This window comes from Anabrus simplex, chromosome 2, assembly GCF_040414725.1.
Source record: "Anabrus simplex isolate iqAnaSimp1 chromosome 2, ASM4041472v1, whole genome shotgun sequence".
Taxonomy (NCBI): Eukaryota; Metazoa; Arthropoda; class Insecta; order Orthoptera; family Tettigoniidae; genus Anabrus; species Anabrus simplex.
This window is the reverse complement of record NC_090266.1, coordinates 634,531,487-634,553,852: the sequence shown is the minus strand read 5'-3', so window position 1 is coordinate 634,553,852 and position 22,366 is coordinate 634,531,487. Positions and strand designations below refer to the sequence as shown.

At 38.2% G+C, this 22,366-nt stretch overlaps 1 protein-coding gene across 2 annotated transcripts in view; it reads right to left on the bottom strand.

Moving 5' to 3' along the window:
* LOC136862976 (uncharacterized) overlaps positions 1-22,366 on the bottom strand; it is a 176,540-nt gene that overhangs the window by 109,317 nt on the left and 44,857 nt on the right. Inside the window, exon 3 of one of the 2 annotated variants that reach the window (XM_068225829.1) lies at positions 21,432-21,680. The exons of the other annotated variant lie outside the window; for it this stretch is intronic. Coding sequence (XP_068081930.1) covers positions 21,432-21,680 — 249 coding nt within the window. The remainder of the gene's footprint in view (positions 1-21,431; positions 21,681-22,366) is intronic. 2 annotated transcript variants of the gene reach the window in all.

Sequence of the window (22,366 nt, the reverse complement as noted above, 5' to 3'; positions counted from 1 at the left end):
GAATTTTGTCGGGTAAACACCAAATGTGTCACCAGAGATCTTTTACATGCCGACATCGTACGACATGAAGTGTCGAATGGACTTTTTTCTGCCCTTCAAAAATCCGACTACCTCTGCCGGGTTTGAACCCGCTATATTGGGATTCGGAGGCCGTCACTCTACCACTGATCCACAGAGGCAGCTGTCTTTACCATGAAATACATCGTCGTCGTACATGACTGAATTACTATCAATATATCTTAGAGAAACTGTAATGTACATGAAACCGAAATTGAGTTAATTTCCACGATACATTCTTCCTATATAAAGGAGACCATGTAGCTTATCCACCTTCATTTCAGCCACATAAATATTCAGCAAAAGTTGCAAAATCACATTAAAGGACAAATACAATTTTTTAAGTAGAAATATTCTGGAACATAGATTAGTGAGGTTGGACATCATGCCCGTCATCATTCAGGAGTCGCTGTTGAACATACTGTACTTGTCAAAACTAGTAAGTTTCTATTTTACACAATAATAGTGAAATGTTGATGAAGACGATATACACCCAGCCCCCGTGCCAGAGAAATTAACCAACGGTGGTTCAAATTCCCCACCCTGTCGAGAATCAAACCCACACCCTGTGACCAAAGGCCAGCACGCTAACCATTTAGCCATGGGGCCAGACAATAATAGTGAAAAAGCATGTTCACTGCAGCTATTGTTGACAGGATATTTCTTCTCTTTAAAGAACAATGAGTACCACGAATTAATATCCTGTTTTGTTGATTCCTGTAAACTTTGTATGTACGGTTTTGGTTCGCCAGTTCCTAGCGTATCTACTGAATGAAAACTTTGTAGACCAATGGATTCAGTTTTATGTTTATTGCCTTCAGTCGTCACGACAGTTTTTTCAATGACAACAGTCGCTCAATTACAAATCCTGTCAAACCTAACCTAACCCTGCGACAATCAGTGGTTTTCGATGGATCACTACCTAACCGGTCATTATAATTTGTTTTCGGTGGATCACAACCAAACCTGTCCCTATCAGTGGTTTTCGGAAGAATACAGTGGTTTTGTCACAAGTCAATACAGACTCTTGAATCAATGTGTGAAAATGGGAAAGTGTAGAAAACCCTCTTCAGGAATGCCAATCTCTAAGTCCATAGTCTTTTCAGCGTTGTCACACAGCTGAAATTCACTTTAGAAGTAATTGTAAAAAGTCGTATATAGGCTCTACAGATACATAGTACATTACCAATTCCATCTCGATTGCTATGATACGCACACTGCATAGCGGTTTTGCTCTATAGATAAATCATATTATAGTGAAAAAAAATTTGTTTAAAAAAAAAATCTGTCTGGCATGAAGGTCCAGAAGGAAAATACTTTCATTGAATTCTTATTTATGTGCTCACCACCCTAGTAGGTTTAAATAAACCTTATAAATACGTTGTAAGACCCATTCTCGAATATGGATCTGCATGTTGGTTTAATAAATTCCCTAGAGAAAGTTCAAAGAAGAGCGATGCGTTTCGTAACTGGGAATAGAAGGAATACCATTAATTGGGAAAGTCTTGAATCTAGAAGAACTAGAGCTCGCCTGTGTGGTCTTTATAAGAGCTATACGGGAAGGGCTGCTTGGAGTTGTATTAGGAATAGGTTATAACCTCTCTCATTGTATTACTATTTGCAGCGATAGCCAGGAAGCGTTAAAAGCACTATGTGCAGTTAAAACAACATCAAAAATGGTATGGGAATGCCAAAGGATGTTAGATCAGCTGTGTGAATTTAGCTCAATTACCCTATTACGGGTCCCTGGGCACACAGGTATCAGTGGAAATGAAGAAGCTGACAAACTAGCGAAACAAGGCTCAAAAGGTCCTTTTATAGGACCAGAGCCCTTCCTGGGAGTGTCACTCCGAAGCGTGAAACTGGTAATATCCCAGTGGACAAACCAGTCTCACTTAGACATTTGGAAGAGGTTAACTATAGCAAGGCAGGCACGTGAACTTATCAAAGGGCCTAGCCAAAGTTATAAAAAGGTCCTGATATATTTGAATAGGACCAGAATGCGAATGGTAGTTGGACTGTTGACAGGCCACAATACCTTACAGAGACACCTACACATCATGAAAATCAGTCAGGATCCGATGTGTAGAAGATGCGGTAGGGAGGAGGAGACGTCCGCGCATGTGTTATGTCAGTGTGAGGCTCTTGCAAGCACTAGACATCGATACCTTGGCTCACATTTCGTGAGCCTGGAAGACATCAGGAATGCCAACATCCGGGCACTGGTATCCTTTATAGGAGCACTAGGTCTGGACTAGGCAAACCCGTTTAAGGGACACAAAGGGTCTTCACAGACCTACGTGTGGAGCCCTGCGAAGGCAGGGTTCACCCATTCTTTATCTATCTATCTAACCTCCCTCATACTTATCGAGAAATTATCATAAGCATAAAATTAGGGCCAGAAACCAGCATACGGATGTGGGCAAGTTTTCCTTCGTCAACAGGACCATAAGGGATTGGAATAAATTACCTGCGGCAGTCTTTGATAGATTCCCTTCTGGTATCAAGTCATTTAAGACCATTTGTGTAAAATGAAAAGTAAAAGTTGTAAATTACGGGCACTGAATTTGTGATTTTCTGCTTGGTTTCGATTGTGAAACTGGGAGGCTTTTTCTTGTGGTTTTCTCTTTCCAGGGAAGTGCTTGCTGTACTCATGTTTTTGTAATTGTTGTTGTTCTTGGTTAATTAACAATGTTTTTAACTTTATTTTATCATCACTTGTAACGTTAAGCTAGTAGTAAGCTCAATATATAGTTTTGTAAGCCATAGTAGCAAGTATTGGAAATAATTAAATTGTGTATGAAACTGTACATGATGCTGGATTTAGAATGACTAGTAGTATTTCTTGTAATATTTTTTTCCATGGAATTCCTTTTTGTACTTGAGTTGTTGTAGTTGTTGGGTAGTATGATTTAACTTTATTATCACTTGTAGTGTTAAGCTAGTAGTAAGTTCAATCTATAGTATTGTAATTTGTAGTGTTAAGTACTGGAAATACTTAAGTTTTGTGTGAATATGTATATAATGACACTGGATTTAGAAAGTTTAATTAGTAGTATTTCTTGCTTGTTGTAATGTTGTTGTTGTTGTTGTAGGGTAATTACGGTTTAACTTCACTTTATTATCACTTATAATGTTAAGCTAGTAGTAAGGTCAACCTATAATATTGTAAGCCAAATTGTTAAGCACTGTAAATACTTAAGTTGTGTGTGAATTTGTATATGAAGTTGCTCGATTTAGAATATTAAACTAGCAGTAATTCTTGTTATATTTTCCTTCCATATATCTGCTTCTTGTACTCTTGTTGTTTGTTTGTTTGTTTGTTTGTTTGTTGTAGTTGGGTAATTACGTTAACTTTATTATCACATTACTGTAAGTGACCGTTGCCACCGGGGTATTTCCCATTTGCAATTTATTAATAATAATAATAATAATAATAATAATAATGAGTGACAGAGGTTTAACGTAATTTGGAAGGAATGTTTTGCGTATGATAAATGAGTACCAGTTAACTATTGGGGGCAAAGGCGGTCATGCGTTGAGCTAACCACTCCAGCCCACCCCACCAAGTGCCAACGTCATGGATAGTGGAAGCCTTCACCTTCCCCCTTTCCAATGGCTTTCATGGTTTGTACGGAGATGACTTTGCTTTTTGCTTTTTAAATATTAGTATTCATGTTTATTATGTTTGTTTATTCATACCCCTGCTTTGTAATTCAGTGACCATGGAATGGCTCTAAATGTTGTAAATTATATTTATATTTACTTGTATTTATTTCCTTTTTCCTTATTGCACACGTTTGTTGTTGTTATTGTTATTACTACTACATATCGCTTAACATGTAAATAAACTAATATTTAATGCAGTAAATAATGCTTATCTCTTCGGATTCATTTCTTCGTTGCATATTCGTTTTGCTATGACAACATGACTTCTTTATGATATAAATAAATATAAAATAAAAGTATTTCTTCCCAAACATATTTGTTATACGTGCACCAATCAGAGAACCAACTAGGGAAGTACCTCTTACTAAGGTGCATAATGTTTTTGCATACATGTATAATTGAAGAATTGAAGATCCATATACAGGTAAGTGGGTCGCCCATGTGGTAGGCCTATTACGCGTCATAGGAAACTGAGTGAACTGGCTGTGCAGTTTGATCACATTGCTGTTAGCTTGGTTTCAGGAGATGGTGATGTATTCGAACCCCACAGTTGGCAGGTCTGAAGTTTTTTTTTGCCAGTCATTTTCATTTCAGGCTAGTGCTGTGTCTGTACGCTTATTTACATCTTAAATCCTAGCCCTCTTTCCTATCCAATTCTTGCATCACAACCTGTCTTCATGTGATTTAAGCCAATATATATGTAAAAATCTGGTAATGTTGTTTGACTCATAGTGCTCCTGTACATTGGTTTCCGTAATGTTGAAAGCTTGAGATACACCAACTTGTAAGCTGAAAATATGTTTAAAATGCCAAATGCCGAAAACCGTAAAAGTTCTTAGTGGGATGTAAAGCTGTTAGCATTATTATTAAAAGGAAGGACATATGTCTTATGTGGTAAGTCCTTGAACTTGCAGAAATCGCAATGAATTATTCAATCTATATTCCCTCCCCCCTTTCTTTAAGAATGCAGTTATAGTAATGCATACATCAGAATCAGAATAAAGGCAGGAAATGTTTAACATTATTTTAAGCGAGTGAAGGAGAGAATGTATGACTAGCTCAGGTTGGCGGATTCGAGTTCGGCGGTATTTGAAAGTGCTCAAATACTCCAGCCTCATGTCTAGATCTACTGGTACATAAAGAACTCTTGCGGGACGAAATACTGGCACCTCGGTGTATGTGAAAACGATAGAAGTAGATAGTAGAACTAATATTCAATTCTGCAGTGAGCTTGAAGCTGACCTAATTTCCGTTCACGTAGCTTGGCACATTAGTATTCCTATATGTTTCCTGATAACCGTGAAGATATAACCAGCCTGCAGGCTGAAAATATGCCCAATCTCTCTCCTTAGGCTACGGGTTACCGGTATTGAAGAGAGAAGGAAATGTTCGCGCAAAAGAAAGGGAAGTCATTGGACTTTCGAAAATCACACTGCAAAGACTTATTAAACAAATTGCATCGTTTAACACGCCCCTATTTTCAAGAATATGGTTATAGTACGCCTACTGCATATCAAAATAAAGACAGATATATGTAACATTAATTTGAGTGAGAAAGGGTGTTTATTTCCTAAATTTCTCATTGAGCGTGGAAACCGACTTAATTATGAATATCTTGATTTATTTCATCTTAACTTTTATCATTTACTAGGGTAGGGAAACATTTATTATCGGTGTTTACATTGAGGTTAGTTTGTTTCGTTATGTCTGGTGATTTTAATATGTAACCAGGCAGGTTGGCAGCAGTGATCAGCCATTACAAAAAAGAGAAAAGAAGAGCATCGGGCGGCGATATTTACTTTGTGGGGTATTTCGTTACGTGGCGATTACTATATGCAGAACAGGGGCCTTGTGAAGGCATGGGAAGATTGGAAGGGACAGGCAAAGGAGAGGGAAGGAGGTGGCCGCGTCTTTAAGTTAGGTACCATCCCGGCATTTTTCTGGAGGAGAAGTGGGAAACCACAGAAAAGCACTCTGAGGATGGCTGAGGTGGGAATCGAACCCACCTCTACTCAGTTGACCTCCAAAGGCTGAATGGACCCCGTTCCAGCCCTCGTGCCACTTTTCAAATTTGTGGCAGAGCAAGGAATCGAAACCAGGCCTCTGTGGGTGGCGGCTAATCACGCTAACTACTACACCACAGAAGCGGACTACAACTGAAATGTAATTTTTAAAAATCGTGAGTTACTTTCACCAGTGCTATGTGTAGGCTCTAGTGAACTCTATTACGCTTCCGCTAAGCCTTCGCGAAACATAGGTTGAAGATCCAATGTGGTGCAGCTAGGACGATGTCACAGAGGCTAGACATACAGAATGGCACAGCTTGGACGATGTTACAGCATGTTTTACAAGGCTGCAAAGACTATCTTTACAAGACCAGGCCAGTGAAATGACCGTTGGTTTAGATTGTGAGGTCCGGTTAGTAACCGTTGTATTGAGCGGGGGGGGGGCAAGCAAAGAGAGTCTGGGGTGCATAAGCTCTACCATCCCATCTAGAGTCTTGCTAAATTGTGACAAAGTAAGTTTATGGGCGCATGTCACGACAATTTCAAATCACGTGGTTTTCTAATTCTCAACGAGGCACAGTGGGTAATTTCTAACATCCAGCCGGCCAAAAATAATATTTTCAACCCTTGTCTTTGGTGCGCATTCTCTGTGAGTCATGTTTATAAGACTCTTGGGTACAGTAATTAAGTATTGAAAAGTCGCGCTGTCTGATTATCTAATCTCACCGAAGGCCTAAAGTGGCTCTCCTCCGTTTGAGCATCATCATATTCTGGTGAGGCGAGCGCGCAGTTATTATTATGTGAGGGCTCGATAAAGACATCAGAACTAAATATTTCTTTACCTTGCAATGTCCTTATATTATACGAAGGTATCTATTTTTATATAGTATGTAGCATTTTCTGAAAATTACTATATTGTTGTCCAGAATATGCACTTAAAATTCAGGTACACGGTGTCCAAGCGCTATCAAATTATACAAATAATTTGAGCCGACTTTCAAAATGGATTGCCTTTGATTTCTGCAATGAAAGTATTTTGGATAAGTTATCTATACTTCTATGAATAGAACACTGACTTTTTGCTGCGACCAGGCGCGACCATGAGAGTAATTAATTTTTTTTCAGAAGCCATGTACTCTGTAACCCGGAGGTCAGTTTTCGAACTGTTGAGGAACAGCAGGGAATATAAGTGGAACGATGATATTGCGAATGTTGTAATTGAACATTAGGCTTTGAGGATTGTTCTGAGGATATATCCAAGTCAATAAGGAAATCTGCCAGTATGTTGTGTGCTAAAATTCGATCATGCTGGACAAAATATAGTAGAAAAAGGGACAAATCGCTGAAGTACAATAAAAGTTGGTTCGAGCAGAGAATGAGCCTTGCCGAAGGACGTGCATTACAACAATGTCAGGATGAGCCTGCCAGTACTATAGCTCATTCCATATTAAGAAAACAGTATTGCTCTTATGACAACAGGGTTGCCATATCGAATGGCTTCACTCAACGCCATCACGGGAAAACGGCGGCACATACATTTGTGAAATTCAGTATGTAAGTTTAAGACAAAAGGCTGAAGAAACTAAGCTACAAATTACTTTTATGAACTAAAGGGGGTGTGGGGTTTACAGGGGCTACTTTTGGTCTGTACAGAATCAGAGGTAAACTACGGCACATAAGAAACCTCAGCACTGAAATATACAGCAAATACGAGAGAAAATAGACAAATAATTGTATGGGCTCAAGGGGCTGGGGATGTATTTAATTGCATTTAATAAATTTATACAGACAATAAAAGCTAGAAAACAGACGCAATAAATAAATACTGCAGATGACTACAAAAGATCAAAGTATTAATGTTAAAGAAATAAATCACACACGTAGGCTTATCGCATAACTCTCACTCAACACAATATTCACGCACTGATTTAAAGCCTAAAATACACACGCAATAAATAAATAAATTCTGTAGATGACTTCAATGCAGAAGTTCAGGGAGGAAACTTGTATATTGGTTGATATCCGAAGCAAAGTGCTGGCAATACCAATTATGGAAACCGCTAGAAGATTCTTCAGAGAGGCTTCCACTTCTGCGGATATTACTGGAGTAGATGTAAATTTAATAAACCATCTACGTGCCATCGTAGAAACTCTTTCCTTTGGGTATGCCATTGATAAAGTGACATTTGAAATATACGCAAAGGAAACTATACAATTGTACTTACAAAAATGCAAATCGTACTACATGCCTGTAACTTTGCACAAACTCTTGGTTCATAGAGAGGAGGTAATTGGGCACCGTGTTATACCTATCGGACAACCCTCTGAGGAAGCCCAGGAGACCAGGAATAAAGATAATAGGTAACTTTCCAGAAAGACACAAACACTGACCTTTTCCATAGGATGTTCATATCATCGGACCCTTATATTACCAGCTTAGGGAAATCGAGGGGGAAATTGATTCCGCTTTCACGAGAAATGCTCAACTTACTGTCTGAGCCTCCTGTATCTGGTTATGCCCAAGGAGATGACAGTGACGATAGCGATTCTGATGTAACTGCATCTAATGAATAAATTGTTTAGCAAGTACATGTATTCCTGCATCTGTTTTTAACATTCTAAACAGCATGTCCCACTATTAACATCTACAGTAGAAATCCGCTATAGCGAGTACTGCATATAACGAGAACTCCGTTATAGCGACGACTTCTTTCTGTCCCTTCAAAGTTCCTATATTAAACTGTGTATCGTCCTTCGGTTACAGCGAGAACCCTATCACTGGCGCATCCGTTATTACGAGCGATTAAGCGCGCGCGATTTTTTCCGTTACCGATATTTATTCACCCCAGCGATGATATTGCATGCGATCGATTACCTTCGGCATCGTCTCCTCGCTATGTGCACTAGCGATTTCTCTCGTCGACATTCGAAGGCGATGTCGGAGTCGATTAGTAATATCCGTCGACAGCTGATCCGTAAAGAAAATTCGAAATGAAAGAACATATTTTCGTAATAAATGCGTAAATAACGTGTCCGATAACGGTTGTTAACTCGTTAAAAATGAAGGCTGACTAAACGACCGTTTAATTTTGAGGCTAAATACTGCAATTAAGAAAGAATGGGATACACCTCGAGATATGGCAGAGTGCTTAATTGATTTCATAGGTTAGTTTGTATTTTGTCGCGTCTGGTTAAATTACGGAAAGGCTATTATGAAAATGTATAACGAGAAAGGTATAATTTCCCTACCGGCGCTTGAAGTGTGTTTTCATCATACGTATAGTACGGTAAAGTGAGGATACGTGACGCTGTTTGAATAAGAAAACTTAAACGTTTGCAAGAAAATGCGATCGATCATCTTTGGTACGGTATAGTTTTCTCACTTTGTGCATTTGCGAGCTCTCTCGTTGACAAAGGCGATGTGGGAGTTCATTAGTAATACCCATCGACTGCTGTTCTCTAAAAAAAAAGAAAATCGAAATGAAAGAGGATAACACGTTTCCGTAATAAATGCGTAAATGACGTGGCCGATAGCAGTTGTTAACTCGTAAAATTAAAGACTGAATAAACGATAACTTAATTTTAATGTTATATACGGAAATTACGTAAGAATGTCATACCGGTACACCTCAAGATATGGCAGAGTACATCACTGATTTCAGTGGATATTTCATATCTTCTCGCGTCTAGTTACGGCTATTTACATGTACATTTTTCGCGAGGAGGTTATTTCTCTACATGCGTTTCAAATATGTTTTCATGATAGGCTACATATACGGTTAGGTTAGGTGACGCTGTTTGAAGAAGAAAGCTGAGGTGTTTGCCACAGAAATCTCTGGAGTGATACCGTATTTCTCCGAATCCAAGACATTTTTCCCCCTCAGAATCTAATGCGAAAACTCGAGGGTTGTTGCATTTGCGGCCTAACAGTAAGTTAATGGATACCACTGGCAACTACCGCGGTAACCACGCTGCTGCTTTTCACACGCGCACAGAACTCATTGACAATAAACGACCGCCTCTTTACTACACATCGCTAGCCGCGACAACCGGTTGTGCAGTGCCTGTGTGTTTCTCAAATCTGCAGAATGGCATCAAAACATGCGACCCTTCGAATTCTTAGAAAAACCATGTCTACTCAGTGGCAGAGTCATAACGCGTCTATTGTACTTGACGCTTAGTAAAATTAAGGTTTATAGAGGGCAGGAATATTTTCGTGATGGATAGTCGTATTGTAAAGATACGTGGAAAAGGTATTGCCGGCAAATTTTCAGCGGGTTCTAGTCGATATTATGATGCCAATTTTAAGTTAATGTTTATTAAACACTCGGAAATGTAGAAAAATTGTGCAGCCGCAAGAAAATATGGCATAGGCCTAACTAAAGCCAATATTTGGAGTTAGCGTGAAGACAAGAGAGCTAAAAAAATGCGTACTGTACAAAAATGCATTCAGTGGTCCGCAACAAGGACGCTTTAATGAAAGTCGATGATGAAATTGTGAGGTATGTGCACGAAAAACGCAAGGGCGGTTGGCCATACCGTGGCGCAATAAACTCGTTCGTTGACTTTCAACGTTCGCGAGTAGGCCTATACATCGCTAGCCGTTGAATGTGGCCGCACCCGACAAGCGAGACGTGCGTGTAGCGGTAGCCGGTTATATCTGACGCTGTGTAAAAGTAACAGTTTTATAGACAGCAAGAATAATTTCCCGATGGATCGTTGTATTGTAGAGACGCATAGAATAGGTATTGCCGGAAAATTTTCAACGAGTTCTCTTCGATATTATGATACCAATGTTAAGTTAATGGTCCTTTAACCCGCGGAAATAAAGAATAATTGTGCAGCCGCAAAAAAAAAAAAAAAAAAAAAAAACCCGGCGTGACGCAAGTCAATGTTCGACGTCTAAAAATAGTCTAAAATGCGTAATCCTGTATGATTTTACAAACTTCTTTTTGAGCCTGATTAAAATTTTTTGAAGGAAGAAGTGGGGTTCATCTGGGATTCGGAGAAATACGGAACTATATTTTTTTCAGAATGAAATTAAACATACACTTTCACGTAGTATCGGATTACGAAAAATAAACAAGTAAGCCGTAGTGTGGATATCATCTGTGGAAACGCAAGGTTTGAACAACCGGATTGCCATTTCATACCGATTTTAAAGTGCATGAAGGGTTTTCCGACTTTTATTAAAAAATCAGATATAACGACAATCCGTTATAGCGAGTAAATTTTTCGTTGTTGTGAATTCTCGCTATAACGGACTTCTACTGTATTTAATTTCTCAAAGCTATAACGAAAAATGGTTAAAATTACAAAGATTACTAATTATATTCCTGACGTAGTAAGTTGTTCTTTGTACTTGACTACACACTCAATTATCTCCAGTAATAGCAGTTACATACTAAGTTTTATGTAAATCGGTCCATTAGTTTCCAAGATACGATTTTTGGCCGGCTAGATTCCTGAAATTGCGCACTGTGCGAGGGTGGCAGCCTTGGGAACACACATGATGCAGGATCTATTGCAGGTAACAGAAAATAGTCTTCATGACAGCTAACCCGGCTGACTAAAGCCGGTGATTAGCAACATATAAAATGTTGACAAATCTGAGATTTATAGTGCCTCCGTCTTAATTCTTCTACTTAGGTATATAAGTAAGAATACTGCTAGGGGCAGCTTGGCGAGTCTCTGACAAGCATATAGGAAGGATCTCTCCTCTACGCTACTCAGGTATCGTTTCACGTCATTTTTATTATTTTTTCACCCAGTGAACTCTACAGGAAACTACCAGATTATAACTGAACATTTTTGAGGACATATTTCCATGTAAATTACGAATTCTCTTGTTCCTACTTTAGAGTTTTGTACTTCTAGAAACATCACTTCTAATGGTCTTTCTCTTTCTTTTATGAAAAAATGCATGTTTATATTGTCCGATTCGTTGGCTGAGTGGTCAGCGTACTGGCCTTCGGTGCGCAGGGCCCCAGGTTCGATTCCCGGCTGGGTCGGGGATTTTAACCTTAATTGTGTAATACCAATTACTTTGGGGCTCTGTGTGTGTGTGTGTGTGTGTGTGTGTGTGTGTGTGTGTGTGTGTGTGTGTGTGTGTGTGGCGTTTTCAGCATCAGAAATCATCCTAGGTACGGCCCTCATTTTCACAGATATGCAGGTCACCTAACAGGCCGTCTACGAGAAAAAGACCCACACCAGGCCTCTCCAGAGGCCATACACCATTATTAAGTTTATACTATGCATTACTGCCAATTAGCCCAGCTGTACAAATATAAGAACATCGTAATTTAAGTCGATTTTATTATTTTTCAGATCAAATGTGAGAAGATACCATATACATCAACATAGAAATACTGCGATGCATTTGACATGAGTACAGAAAGCGTTGTCATCGCAGCTTTCCTACCAGTCCACTGTGAACAGCGACCAACAACAATTTTCTATAGACCTGTGCACTGCAATGGTGGGAGCTAATATCCCCCTGAATAAACTGGAGCGTCTTCAAACTTCAACAAGCTGCCGGGAGCAATTACCGAGTTGGAGACGAGTGGCTTTCCCCCCGTGGAGTCATTTAGGGTTGTGGAAGAAGTCAGGAGAAGTTTCGACCGAACCTCTGGGAAGATAGCCGCTGTCAGCATAAAGTTCCATAAGAGTCCTGTAGCAGAATCCATAACAGAAAACAACGGTAAAAGTAGCCAGGGTGCTATGAGGCGAGGTAGATGAAGCGACTGAACTAAAACCAGTTGAAGTGGAGTCATTGAAGTTTTGTCCAATCACTTCCTGTGCTGTTGGGAGATTTCTCTCAGTACAAAACATTCTGCCCGACAGGAGAACAAGATTGTTACTGGAAAACATTGAAAAGTTGCTTGTTGTAAATTCCTTTTATAGTAATTGAGCGTGTTGTTAAATTATAATTTTTTCCTGCCTATTTTACACGTTAGTGCCTATTTACATGCCTATTTTGGCCAATTTAAGAGCCTATATGCCTGCCTATTTTAACTGTTTTTAGTGCCTATAATTCTCGTCTCTAGTAATAAGGCACTTTGTAAAAACACTAGGTGGCTTGATCTTGTTTATGTTAAAAAGTCAATGTGTATATCAGTCTTCAGGTTTTGTTGATTGTCTGTTGTGTTGAGTATCTTCCTTGAAAGTTACTTTTTAAATTTAGTAACAGGTTGTGACGAACTGTTTAATTTACAATAGTTCTATGGTGACTTCTCTATTATATTGCATAAAATGGGGGTCTTCAGATTTGGGTAGCTTGCCTCACGAATTGCAACCAGCAGAAAGATCGTAAAATGTTAGAATGTATCATTAAACGAAATTGTTTAAATTCAGTTAGACCTCAGGAAGAAGGTAGTAATAAAGAAGGTGTATCGTCTTAACTCACCTTTTCTGGAATGGTGTCTATTCTCTGCTGCCTTGGAACTGTGTCTGTATACACGACGTAGTGTTATAGCGATGTGTCACAGCTTGCTTGTTCATACGATTCACCGGAGAGAGAAGTAAGGTTGTGTCGTCATCCAATACGTCTTTCGAAGGGGGAGGGAGTACTAGCTGTGCTTCCGTGATGTCATATTTGATTATTTTACTTGTTCGTCTTGTTCGTTTTCTGTTTACCCATTCCAAGTATTTACTTATATGCTCATGTAGGAGGTTTTTCTGGTCATTCATTTCATTTAAATTCCGTTCTTTTTTCTCTAGTCTATCAAGAATAATGTGGATATTTTCTAGATTATTCATAAGACTTCCTTTATTAATCCTACTGATAATTTTGAGATCTTGTCTAATGTTGGTAAATTTGTGGCTTGCCTCTTTGATATGAGCTCCCATAGCAGAGAAACTCTTGTACTTCTCTGCATTAACATGCTCCTGATATCTAATTATAAAGCTTCTTCCTGATTGCCCCATGTATAATTTTTTTAACATTTATTGCATGTCAGCCTATAAAAGGATTCCTGAAATTCGTCATCCTCAAGTTTATTGACTTTGTTCTGATTAAAGAATTTATGTTTTGTGTTGTTAGTTGAGAATGCTACTTCGGTGTTGTGTTTCTTAAACAAATTTGTATTTTCATAAATCCTCGGGTAATTAAAGGTGAATTTGATGTAACTTTTTTTTTCTCCGAATGCTGTTTTAATTTTATTTATTGTTGATATTTGCACTTAGTAATGATTTTATTGATGAATTTCAAACTGTAACCATTAAATACGGCTTGCTAGTTCCTTCTTCCTGTCTGTTTCTGTTAATGGAATTTCGTCGACAAAACTATAAGCGGATTTCTTTTGTGAAATGGGGTGTAAGGAGTCACTTTTTATTGTGGTCGGTGTAAAAGTGGGTTTTCTATGTATTCTAAACTGGAACTGGTTGTTTTTCTGAATTGTTCGAATATCTAAAAAACTGAGCATGCCTTCTTCTTCTTCTACTATAAATATAATGTTTGGGTCTATGTTATTTAAGGTATTTAGAATGCTGTGACTGTCATTAAGTTCTTTATTTATTATGGCATAGGTATTATCAACATAGTGTAGCCAGAGATCCAGTCCTTTGATATGGCCTACTGTCTGAGTGTGTCCTAAGTAATCAAGTTATATATTTGCTAAAATCCCGGAAGCCGGAGCTTGCATAGGCATTCAGTCTTGCTGGTATATTCTATTATTGAAAGAAAAGAAATTATGGTTCAATACGAATTCCAGGATAGTCATGAGGTTTTCTATTTCCGGTTCACTAATGCGTTTGTGTTCTAATAGATTCATTTTTATAATTTTGATGGTGTCTTTTATGGAAATATTAGTATACATATCTATAATATCAAAGGAACTTGTTACATGAGAAGAAGTTAATTTAAAGTCTTTAACAGCCTTGTAAAACTCCTTGGAATTCTTTTATCGAGGTTTTGGTACAAAAACCGTAATTTTGAGTCAAAAATTAATGAATTGAGAGGTTTTGTATGTGGGACGTTTCTGAAAGTTAATAACTGGTCTAATAGTCTGTCTTTTTATTTTTATGTAGTTTAGGCATAGCCCTTGCTTTAGGAAGTCCTGGGTTCATATTTATGAGTTTCTGTATTTCTTGGTAGTTTAAGAGGAAGGTGCTTTGCTTCAGTATCCCCTTTAGGTTCCTTTGCATTTTAAGGGTGGGGTCTTACTCAATGACCTTAAATTTGTTATCGAAAAAATTTTCTGTTTTCGGTTTTATTTATTATTACTGTTCCACCTTTATCGGCTTTCGTTACAACTACATTACTTTGTCTAATTTTACGTTGAAGTTCTCTATCTTTGTATTCTCGGTATTTGATTCTAATCGTTTAATTACGGAGGAAAATTTTTCTTAACTTCGTACCTTAGATCACTTTGAATATTGTTTGCAAGGGCCTGTATGGCCGTTTCCGTTTCAGCTAAAGCTACAGATTTTCTTTATTTTTACAGGAGATTCCAAATATCAATTTTCATGCCTGTAGTATCTTCAGTTCTTTTTTTCCTATTTGTTTTACGTCGCACCGACACAGATAGTTCTTATGACGATGGAACAGGAAAGGTCTAGGAATAGGAAGGAAGCGGCCGTGACTTTAATTAAGGTACAGTGAAAATGGGAAACCACGGAAAACCATCTTCAGGGCTGCCGACAGTGCGATTCGAACACACTCTCTCCGGGATGCAAGCTCACAGCTGCGCGCCCCTAACCGCACGGCCAACTCGCCCAGATACCTTCAGTTTTGGAGATACCAGTATCCTAATAAAAGTAATTAACCCACTTTTTTATTCATTTTTACCCCCCATCCCCAAGTGTTTTTCCAAAAACAAGAAATATGTGTTACTTTATTTTTAAAGAGATTAAAAAATACCATTTTCCACGTCTGTACTATGTTAAATTAATAAAGATTTGGTTGTCCGTATTGAACCAAGATTACAACTTTTTATTATAATTTTGGGTCCACCTTATTCAATACATAAAAATTGTTGCATAGATGTAATTACAACATATATTTTTCAATCAGTACTAGTTTTGACGCCATAAACTGATAAAAACATATGTAAACTGGTTTGCTCACTTATGATATAAAGTGGATTTAAAAAGAACAAATTATAAAGTAGAATAGTCTTGAAACACTATGTGCTTAATTTATTGTACTTCTTAAAACTTCTCGTAGTATCGTGGTAGAAATAATTCAATAAAAACTATGGTGTCCCTTTAATGGAGCAATCCTAATGAGGTGGAAACGAGCAACAAAGTCCTCTCAGATGTTATCAAGAACAACGCTCCCAGCTCAGTGCAGACCTGTAATAACAAGAATGTTAAAAAATATCACTTCACCGATGAGGCAAGATATGAAATTATGTCTTATTAATTAATAATTAATGTTATTTGCTTTACGTCCCACTAACTACTTTTTAAGGTCTTCGGAGACGCCGAGGTGCCGGAATTTAGTCCCGCAGGAGTTCTTTTACGTGCCAGTAAATCTACCGACACGGGGCTGTCGTATTTGAGCACCTTCAAATACCACCGGACTGAGCCAGGATCGAACCTGCCAAGTTGGGGTTAGAAGGCCAGCGCCTTAACCGTCTGAGCCACTCAGCCCGGCAATTATGTCTTATAACATAGTTGTTTTTACATGACTCTCCTCAAAAGGTCACTGTCCATGCAAAGCGCAATGAAGCACAGCAAGCAGTGTTGTGACAAAAATCAAGTGTCCAAGGTGGGTTGAGATTGAAGAGGGGAAGTAGGAGCGAGTGGGACGAGCAACTGAGGAATGGCAATTTGTTGGAGCTCTCGAGGGCGTGGTCGTAAGAAGCAACTAGCAAAGCTATCACGCATACTACGAAACACCGAACTATTGACCGGGACCTGTAAGTTTTTAAAAACAGCAATAAGGAAATCAAATAGAATATGTGATTTTTCAGAAATCTCATTTAAATTAAGGTTTGGATTAAAATACTGTTCCAGGTGTATATAGCAACACTCCATAACATCCTGCAAACTTCCTTTTCCTACGGTCTCCAAGACCTCAATGACACGTTCTATAGCTGTGAAATTATGCTTTAGGGGTATTGTTCAAATAAGATACATACGAGTCAGCCAGAGAAAGAGAAAATGAAGTACAGAGAAAAGGAAAGATGAAAACGTATCAAGATAATGCTATGGAATATAGAAGGTTTAAAAAATGCAACAAGTACAGCACCAACACGCTGCATGGAAGGATTTGACATAATACTAATGGAAACTTTCCTCATGGATCAATGGCAACATGTGGAATACTATGGCATCCACCTGCATGCAGATGCAAGGAGAAAGAGGAAGACTGAAAGGAGGAATAATCATTCTCCTAAAGCCATGGTTCACCCCAATAATCTCGACAACCAAGCAAGATCACACTATGCTAATCGAGACAAAATATAGTACGACTATTTTGGCTTACTTTCATCTGAATACAACTGCTATGGATATAATAGATGAGTTAGGCCAACTAATCACAGAAAGTAAAGAAGACAAACCTCTAATCATCGCAGGAGACCTAAATTGCAGGCTAGATAAAGAAAATTATAAAACTAAATTAGTCGTGGAATAGTAGCATGAAGAAGGCCTCTGCCTATTAAACAATAGCAATGTACCAACATTTATCTGCCATTATGGCAAAAGCACAATAGATATTACAATGATAAGAGGCCCAATAAAGGGGGAAATAACCCCTCTATGAACAGCAAATCACACGCCATTATGAAAACATATACCAATGGAAATTAAGCTTCAAGGAGAATGGAAAGAAATAAAAATCGAAGTAAAACAACAACTCTCAAGAAAAATAGATGTCAGGAAAGCATAAGAACAATCAGAACATATAGAACAAATAGAAACGTTAATAGAAGATTCAAGATTGGAGGAAGCGATGCAAGCTATAAAAGAACTTCTAACACAAGCCGCAAGCCCTAGAAAGAAGAGAAAAGCAAAAAAAGTGTTCAACCAGGAATGTTATCTATCAAGGAAAGAGGTACTGGAAAACCTACACCAACTAACATTGAACATAGAGAACCACACACTCAAACAAGAGTACAACAAGAAGAGAAGTTGTTACAAGAAGCTACTAAGAGAGAAGAGGACATACTGGAAAGAAGGCAAGAGAATAGTAGAAGAAGCCACGAGAGATCCATATATCCCAATACGGCCAAGGAAGTAAGTGCAGACACATTATATAAACATGGACGAATGGAAAACTCACTTCGGTAGCATTCTCAACAAAGAAGGAATAAAAAACACACCAAAAACCGCACAGGAGAATGATCTGCAATTAACAACAGAACGGGCTCCACTAACTGCAAGTGAGATCCAATACATCATCGCAGGAACAAAGAACAGAAAAGCTGCAGGACCAGACGGGCTATATAATGAATATATAAAAGACACTATCCATCTACCAGTACCTATCTGGACAAAAGTATATAATAAATGCGTACAGACAGCATCAATACCAGAGAGGTTGAGACAATCAATAATCAAAATCTCAAAAACTGAAGATGTTACAGACATGAAAATTTGTATTTGGAATTTTCTTTCAAAGTAAGAAGTAAAGAAACACGTAATCTTTTGTCTTCGGAAAATCCACTTAAGGAGGGGGGGGGGGTGAATGAATTGAAAAATTAATTGAATTCTTTGTATGAGGATACTTATATCTCAGAAACTAAAGATGTGAAAGTAGGTATTTGGAATCTGTTTTAAAAATAAAGAAACACGCACTTTTGGGGATGGGGGAATCAGCCTAACGGGTAGGAAGGGGAGGGGGGTGAAAAAGGAGTTGAATTATGTTTATGAAGATACTTATATTTCAAAAAATGAAGATGTTACAGATGTGAAAATTAGTATTTGGAATCTCCTTTAAAAATAAAGAAACACGCATTTGTTTTTTTTTTTTGTTTTTTTTTTTGGAAAATTGACATAAGGGGTGTGGGGTTGAAAATAAGTAAATAAGGAGTTGAAATATGTTTATGAGGATACTTTATCTTAAAAACTGAAGCTATTACAGACATGAAATTTGGTATTTTGAATTTCCTTTCAAAATAAAGAAACACATATTTTTTGTTTTCGGAAGGTCTACTTAAGGCGGGAGAGGGGTGGAAAGAAGTGAAGAAAAGAAGTTGAATTTTTCTTATGAGAATACATTCATCTCAAACTGAAAGTGTTGCAGACATACAGACATGAAAACCGTTATTTGGAATCTCCTTTAAAAATAACGAAACACGTATTTTTTGTTTTTGGAAAATCCATTAAGGGGCTGGAAAGAATTGGAAAAGCGGGTGAATTTTTTAAATGAGTACCGGTATATTTACATTATATGTCAAAAACTGAACATGTTTTTTTTTTTTTTTTTTTTGCTATGGGCTTTACGTCGCACCGACACAGATAGGTCTTATGGCGACGATGGGATAGGAAAGGCCTAGGAGTTGGAAGGAAGCGGCCGTGGCCTTAATTAAGGTACAGCCCCAGCATTTGCCTGGTGTGAAAATGGGAAACCACGGAAAACCATCTTCAGGGCTGCCGATAGTGGGATTCAAACCTACTATTTCCCGGATGCAAGCTCACAGCCGCGCGCCTCTACACGCACGGCCAACTCGCCTGGTTCTGAACATGTTAGAGACAAGAAACTTGGTATTTGGAAAGCCCTTTAAAAATACAGGAACATGCACCTTTTTTCTTTTCGGAGAAGGCACTTAACAGGGGCGGGGTGAAAAGAAGTGAAAAAGAGTTCCACGTTTCCAATTAGTATACCATAGCACATGTGGCTGGGCTATATAAGAGTGTCTGCTTTGAGTGATATCTGTATAGTGTGTCTCTGAAACCAGCTAAATATTTATAATGCTATTGTTTTCGTGTTAATAAGTGTATCATTATTAAGACTGGCATTTTAGTGTAGTGCAAATTTTAGTATTGTGTAGTATAGTGTCATTTTTAACACCTTGTCATTTACTGAACTACAATATGGTGCAACCCGTTCAGAGCGCCACTAAACGACGTGGCCAACCAAGATCATTCACCTAGGAAAAAGGCAAGCGTAATGGGGAGGCATGGCTTGGTTATTCATGGTCAAGCTCACGATATGGTGTGTGTCTTACAAGAATATTTTGAGTCTGAAAGGGAAAACTGAGGCCTACTGAGAGACGCTAAAGTTGTAAAAAGAACAGCAGCAGAGGTAAAGATATCTCAAGCTACAGTAATTAGAATGGGGGGGGGGGGGGGGTGGAGAAAGAAAAGGAGCCTTGTGAAGAAGGTGAAGGGGAAAGAGAGGGAGTGAATGTATCTGGACCATCACATTACGGTGTTTAAATCACCCTTTAAAATGTTCATAATGTTTATTATTTTTTGTTTCTTAAAACAATAATTTTCAATTCTTCTTCTTATTCTTCGCTTCCTTCTCATTAAGGTGGACAAAACATGCAAGATTTTAGAAATTAAGAATCACGACCTGTGGTTAGAATATATAAGGTTTCTTGCTTCGGATTTCAATAAAAAGAGGTCCCATGACTAATGATCGCATGTTTGAAGGCACTCGAAACAACACGGTGAAAGACGGACTTTTACTTCTCGCAACTGGAATTTCAATTATAGCTGGCATCTTAAATTCATTTTAAGCAATCTTAAATTGTGCCGACGCCTATGACAGGGTCTGACCGATTTCTCCTCTTTATATATACAAAAATCTCTTAGATATTTCTCCCATCCTCACCCAGATTTGAACCCGGAATGTTGAGCGCAGGCTAGTCAAAGTGCCATTCTGCTACTGAAATCTACCTAAAAATAAAGTCAATCTTCTGGGGAGGGGAATGAGGAGTATGTCTTACGATATTTGAGCTGATAAAATTACTGCTGAGCCACCTTGGAATAATAGCATAAAATATTTAACCCTTTGCGGACAAATTTTTTCCTTGTGTAGTCCTGCACTAGTCGTATTTTCTTTTCTTCGAAAAAGCTGTATAGTTACAATGAAGGTATAATGAAGATACAAAGTCTGACTCACAACATTATGAATTAACTTATCACTCTAGATACACCCTATAAGCAATAAACATGTAGTTGAAAGACAGTTTGCCCCTTTCCTATTTATAATTCTTCTCCGTGTGGTACTTCTCGAAGCATTCATTTGCATTTTTTCTCTTGTATAGCAGTTAGTCTCATCAACAATTTGTTCTACCAATTCTTCCATAAAAAATAGTATTAAAAAATTCAACGGGAGTAGATGGTTTCTTACCTGTGAGAGGTGGGAAACCACTAATCAAAGTGTGTGGTTTCTTTACAAAGTTCGGATCAGCTGAGCAATAAACTCTCCAACCATTGTCTGGTTCACTACTATTTATATCGCTTTCATTCTTGCTTTCAACTACTTCTATTTTGCTAGAATTGTCATCATCACTCTCAGAAACATTAAACTCACTGTCCATAACTGATAATTCGTCATCACTGCTGTCGATTTCATCTAAAAAACGAGCTATATCAGACGAAGTAGCATTACCCTGTCTGTGCGCCGCCATTTTCACAGCTGATTAAATGCAAAACAACAGCTTGTCCTTTATTCACCTGTAAAAACTCATAAAACAAAGTTTTAACGCATCTAGAAGGCTGTGACATTCCTAAAGGTTCTATACAATAACTATAGATAGCAACAGCACACATAATTACTTCACATGCATATATATTTACCGCGGAAACAGGTGGCAGGTATATCCCGACGTACGTCCAGAACAGGAAATTGGGATGTCGGGAAATGTCCAACAGTCGTCCGCTGAGTGTTAATGTTATTCTAACGCTCTCAAGATCCCCGTACATGGATATAATTTTCCACAGTGCATAGCGCAGAATGAAAAGGGTTGATTGTGATGTAGTAACTTCAACTGGATCGTGTGGCAACACAGCACTCCCACTCCTTTGCTCGGCGCCATGTGCTGTGAGCTGTCGGAACACGCACGTTGTTTTAATTGGACTATAAATCACAATAGCATCAACTCCAACAAAGACCAATACTCAGAATCCGGGATTTACAAACTCACATGTACCCAATGTTTCATCTCATACATACGGCAAACAGGACAAAGTTTCTCAACAAAATACTTAGAACACTACAATGCAGACAAACATTATAAATTCTTGGCAATGAGCGTACATATGAAAGAAACTGGACATGCCTACATGACCATAGAACAAGAGAATAAAAGAAGGCATTTTGATGAACGAATACAAAAATATTTCCATAGATATGTTTTTTAAACAGAAACCACAATTTAAATGACATTACAGAGGCTGAAATTCCTTTATACGATCAAATCCAGCAATTATTAAAAATATTAAAAAAAGAAAAGAAAACTTGTTCCAAAACATCAATAAATTTCCATACGTAAAAGCTCCCCTCACAGATAAATCCCCTCATCTGCCCACCCTCCCCAAACCATACCCCTCCATGTTAACACACAGAGATACAACATGAGGTGCACGAAATTAGCCATCCCCAGTCAGATAGAAGGTGTCGCAAAAGCAAGCTGGCCTCAAGAGATGCAACGGGGTGACTAGGAGCCTGCTGAACATCCCCATTCTATACTTCAGTTCACACAAACTTCACAACTAAGGTACTTTTTTTCGTT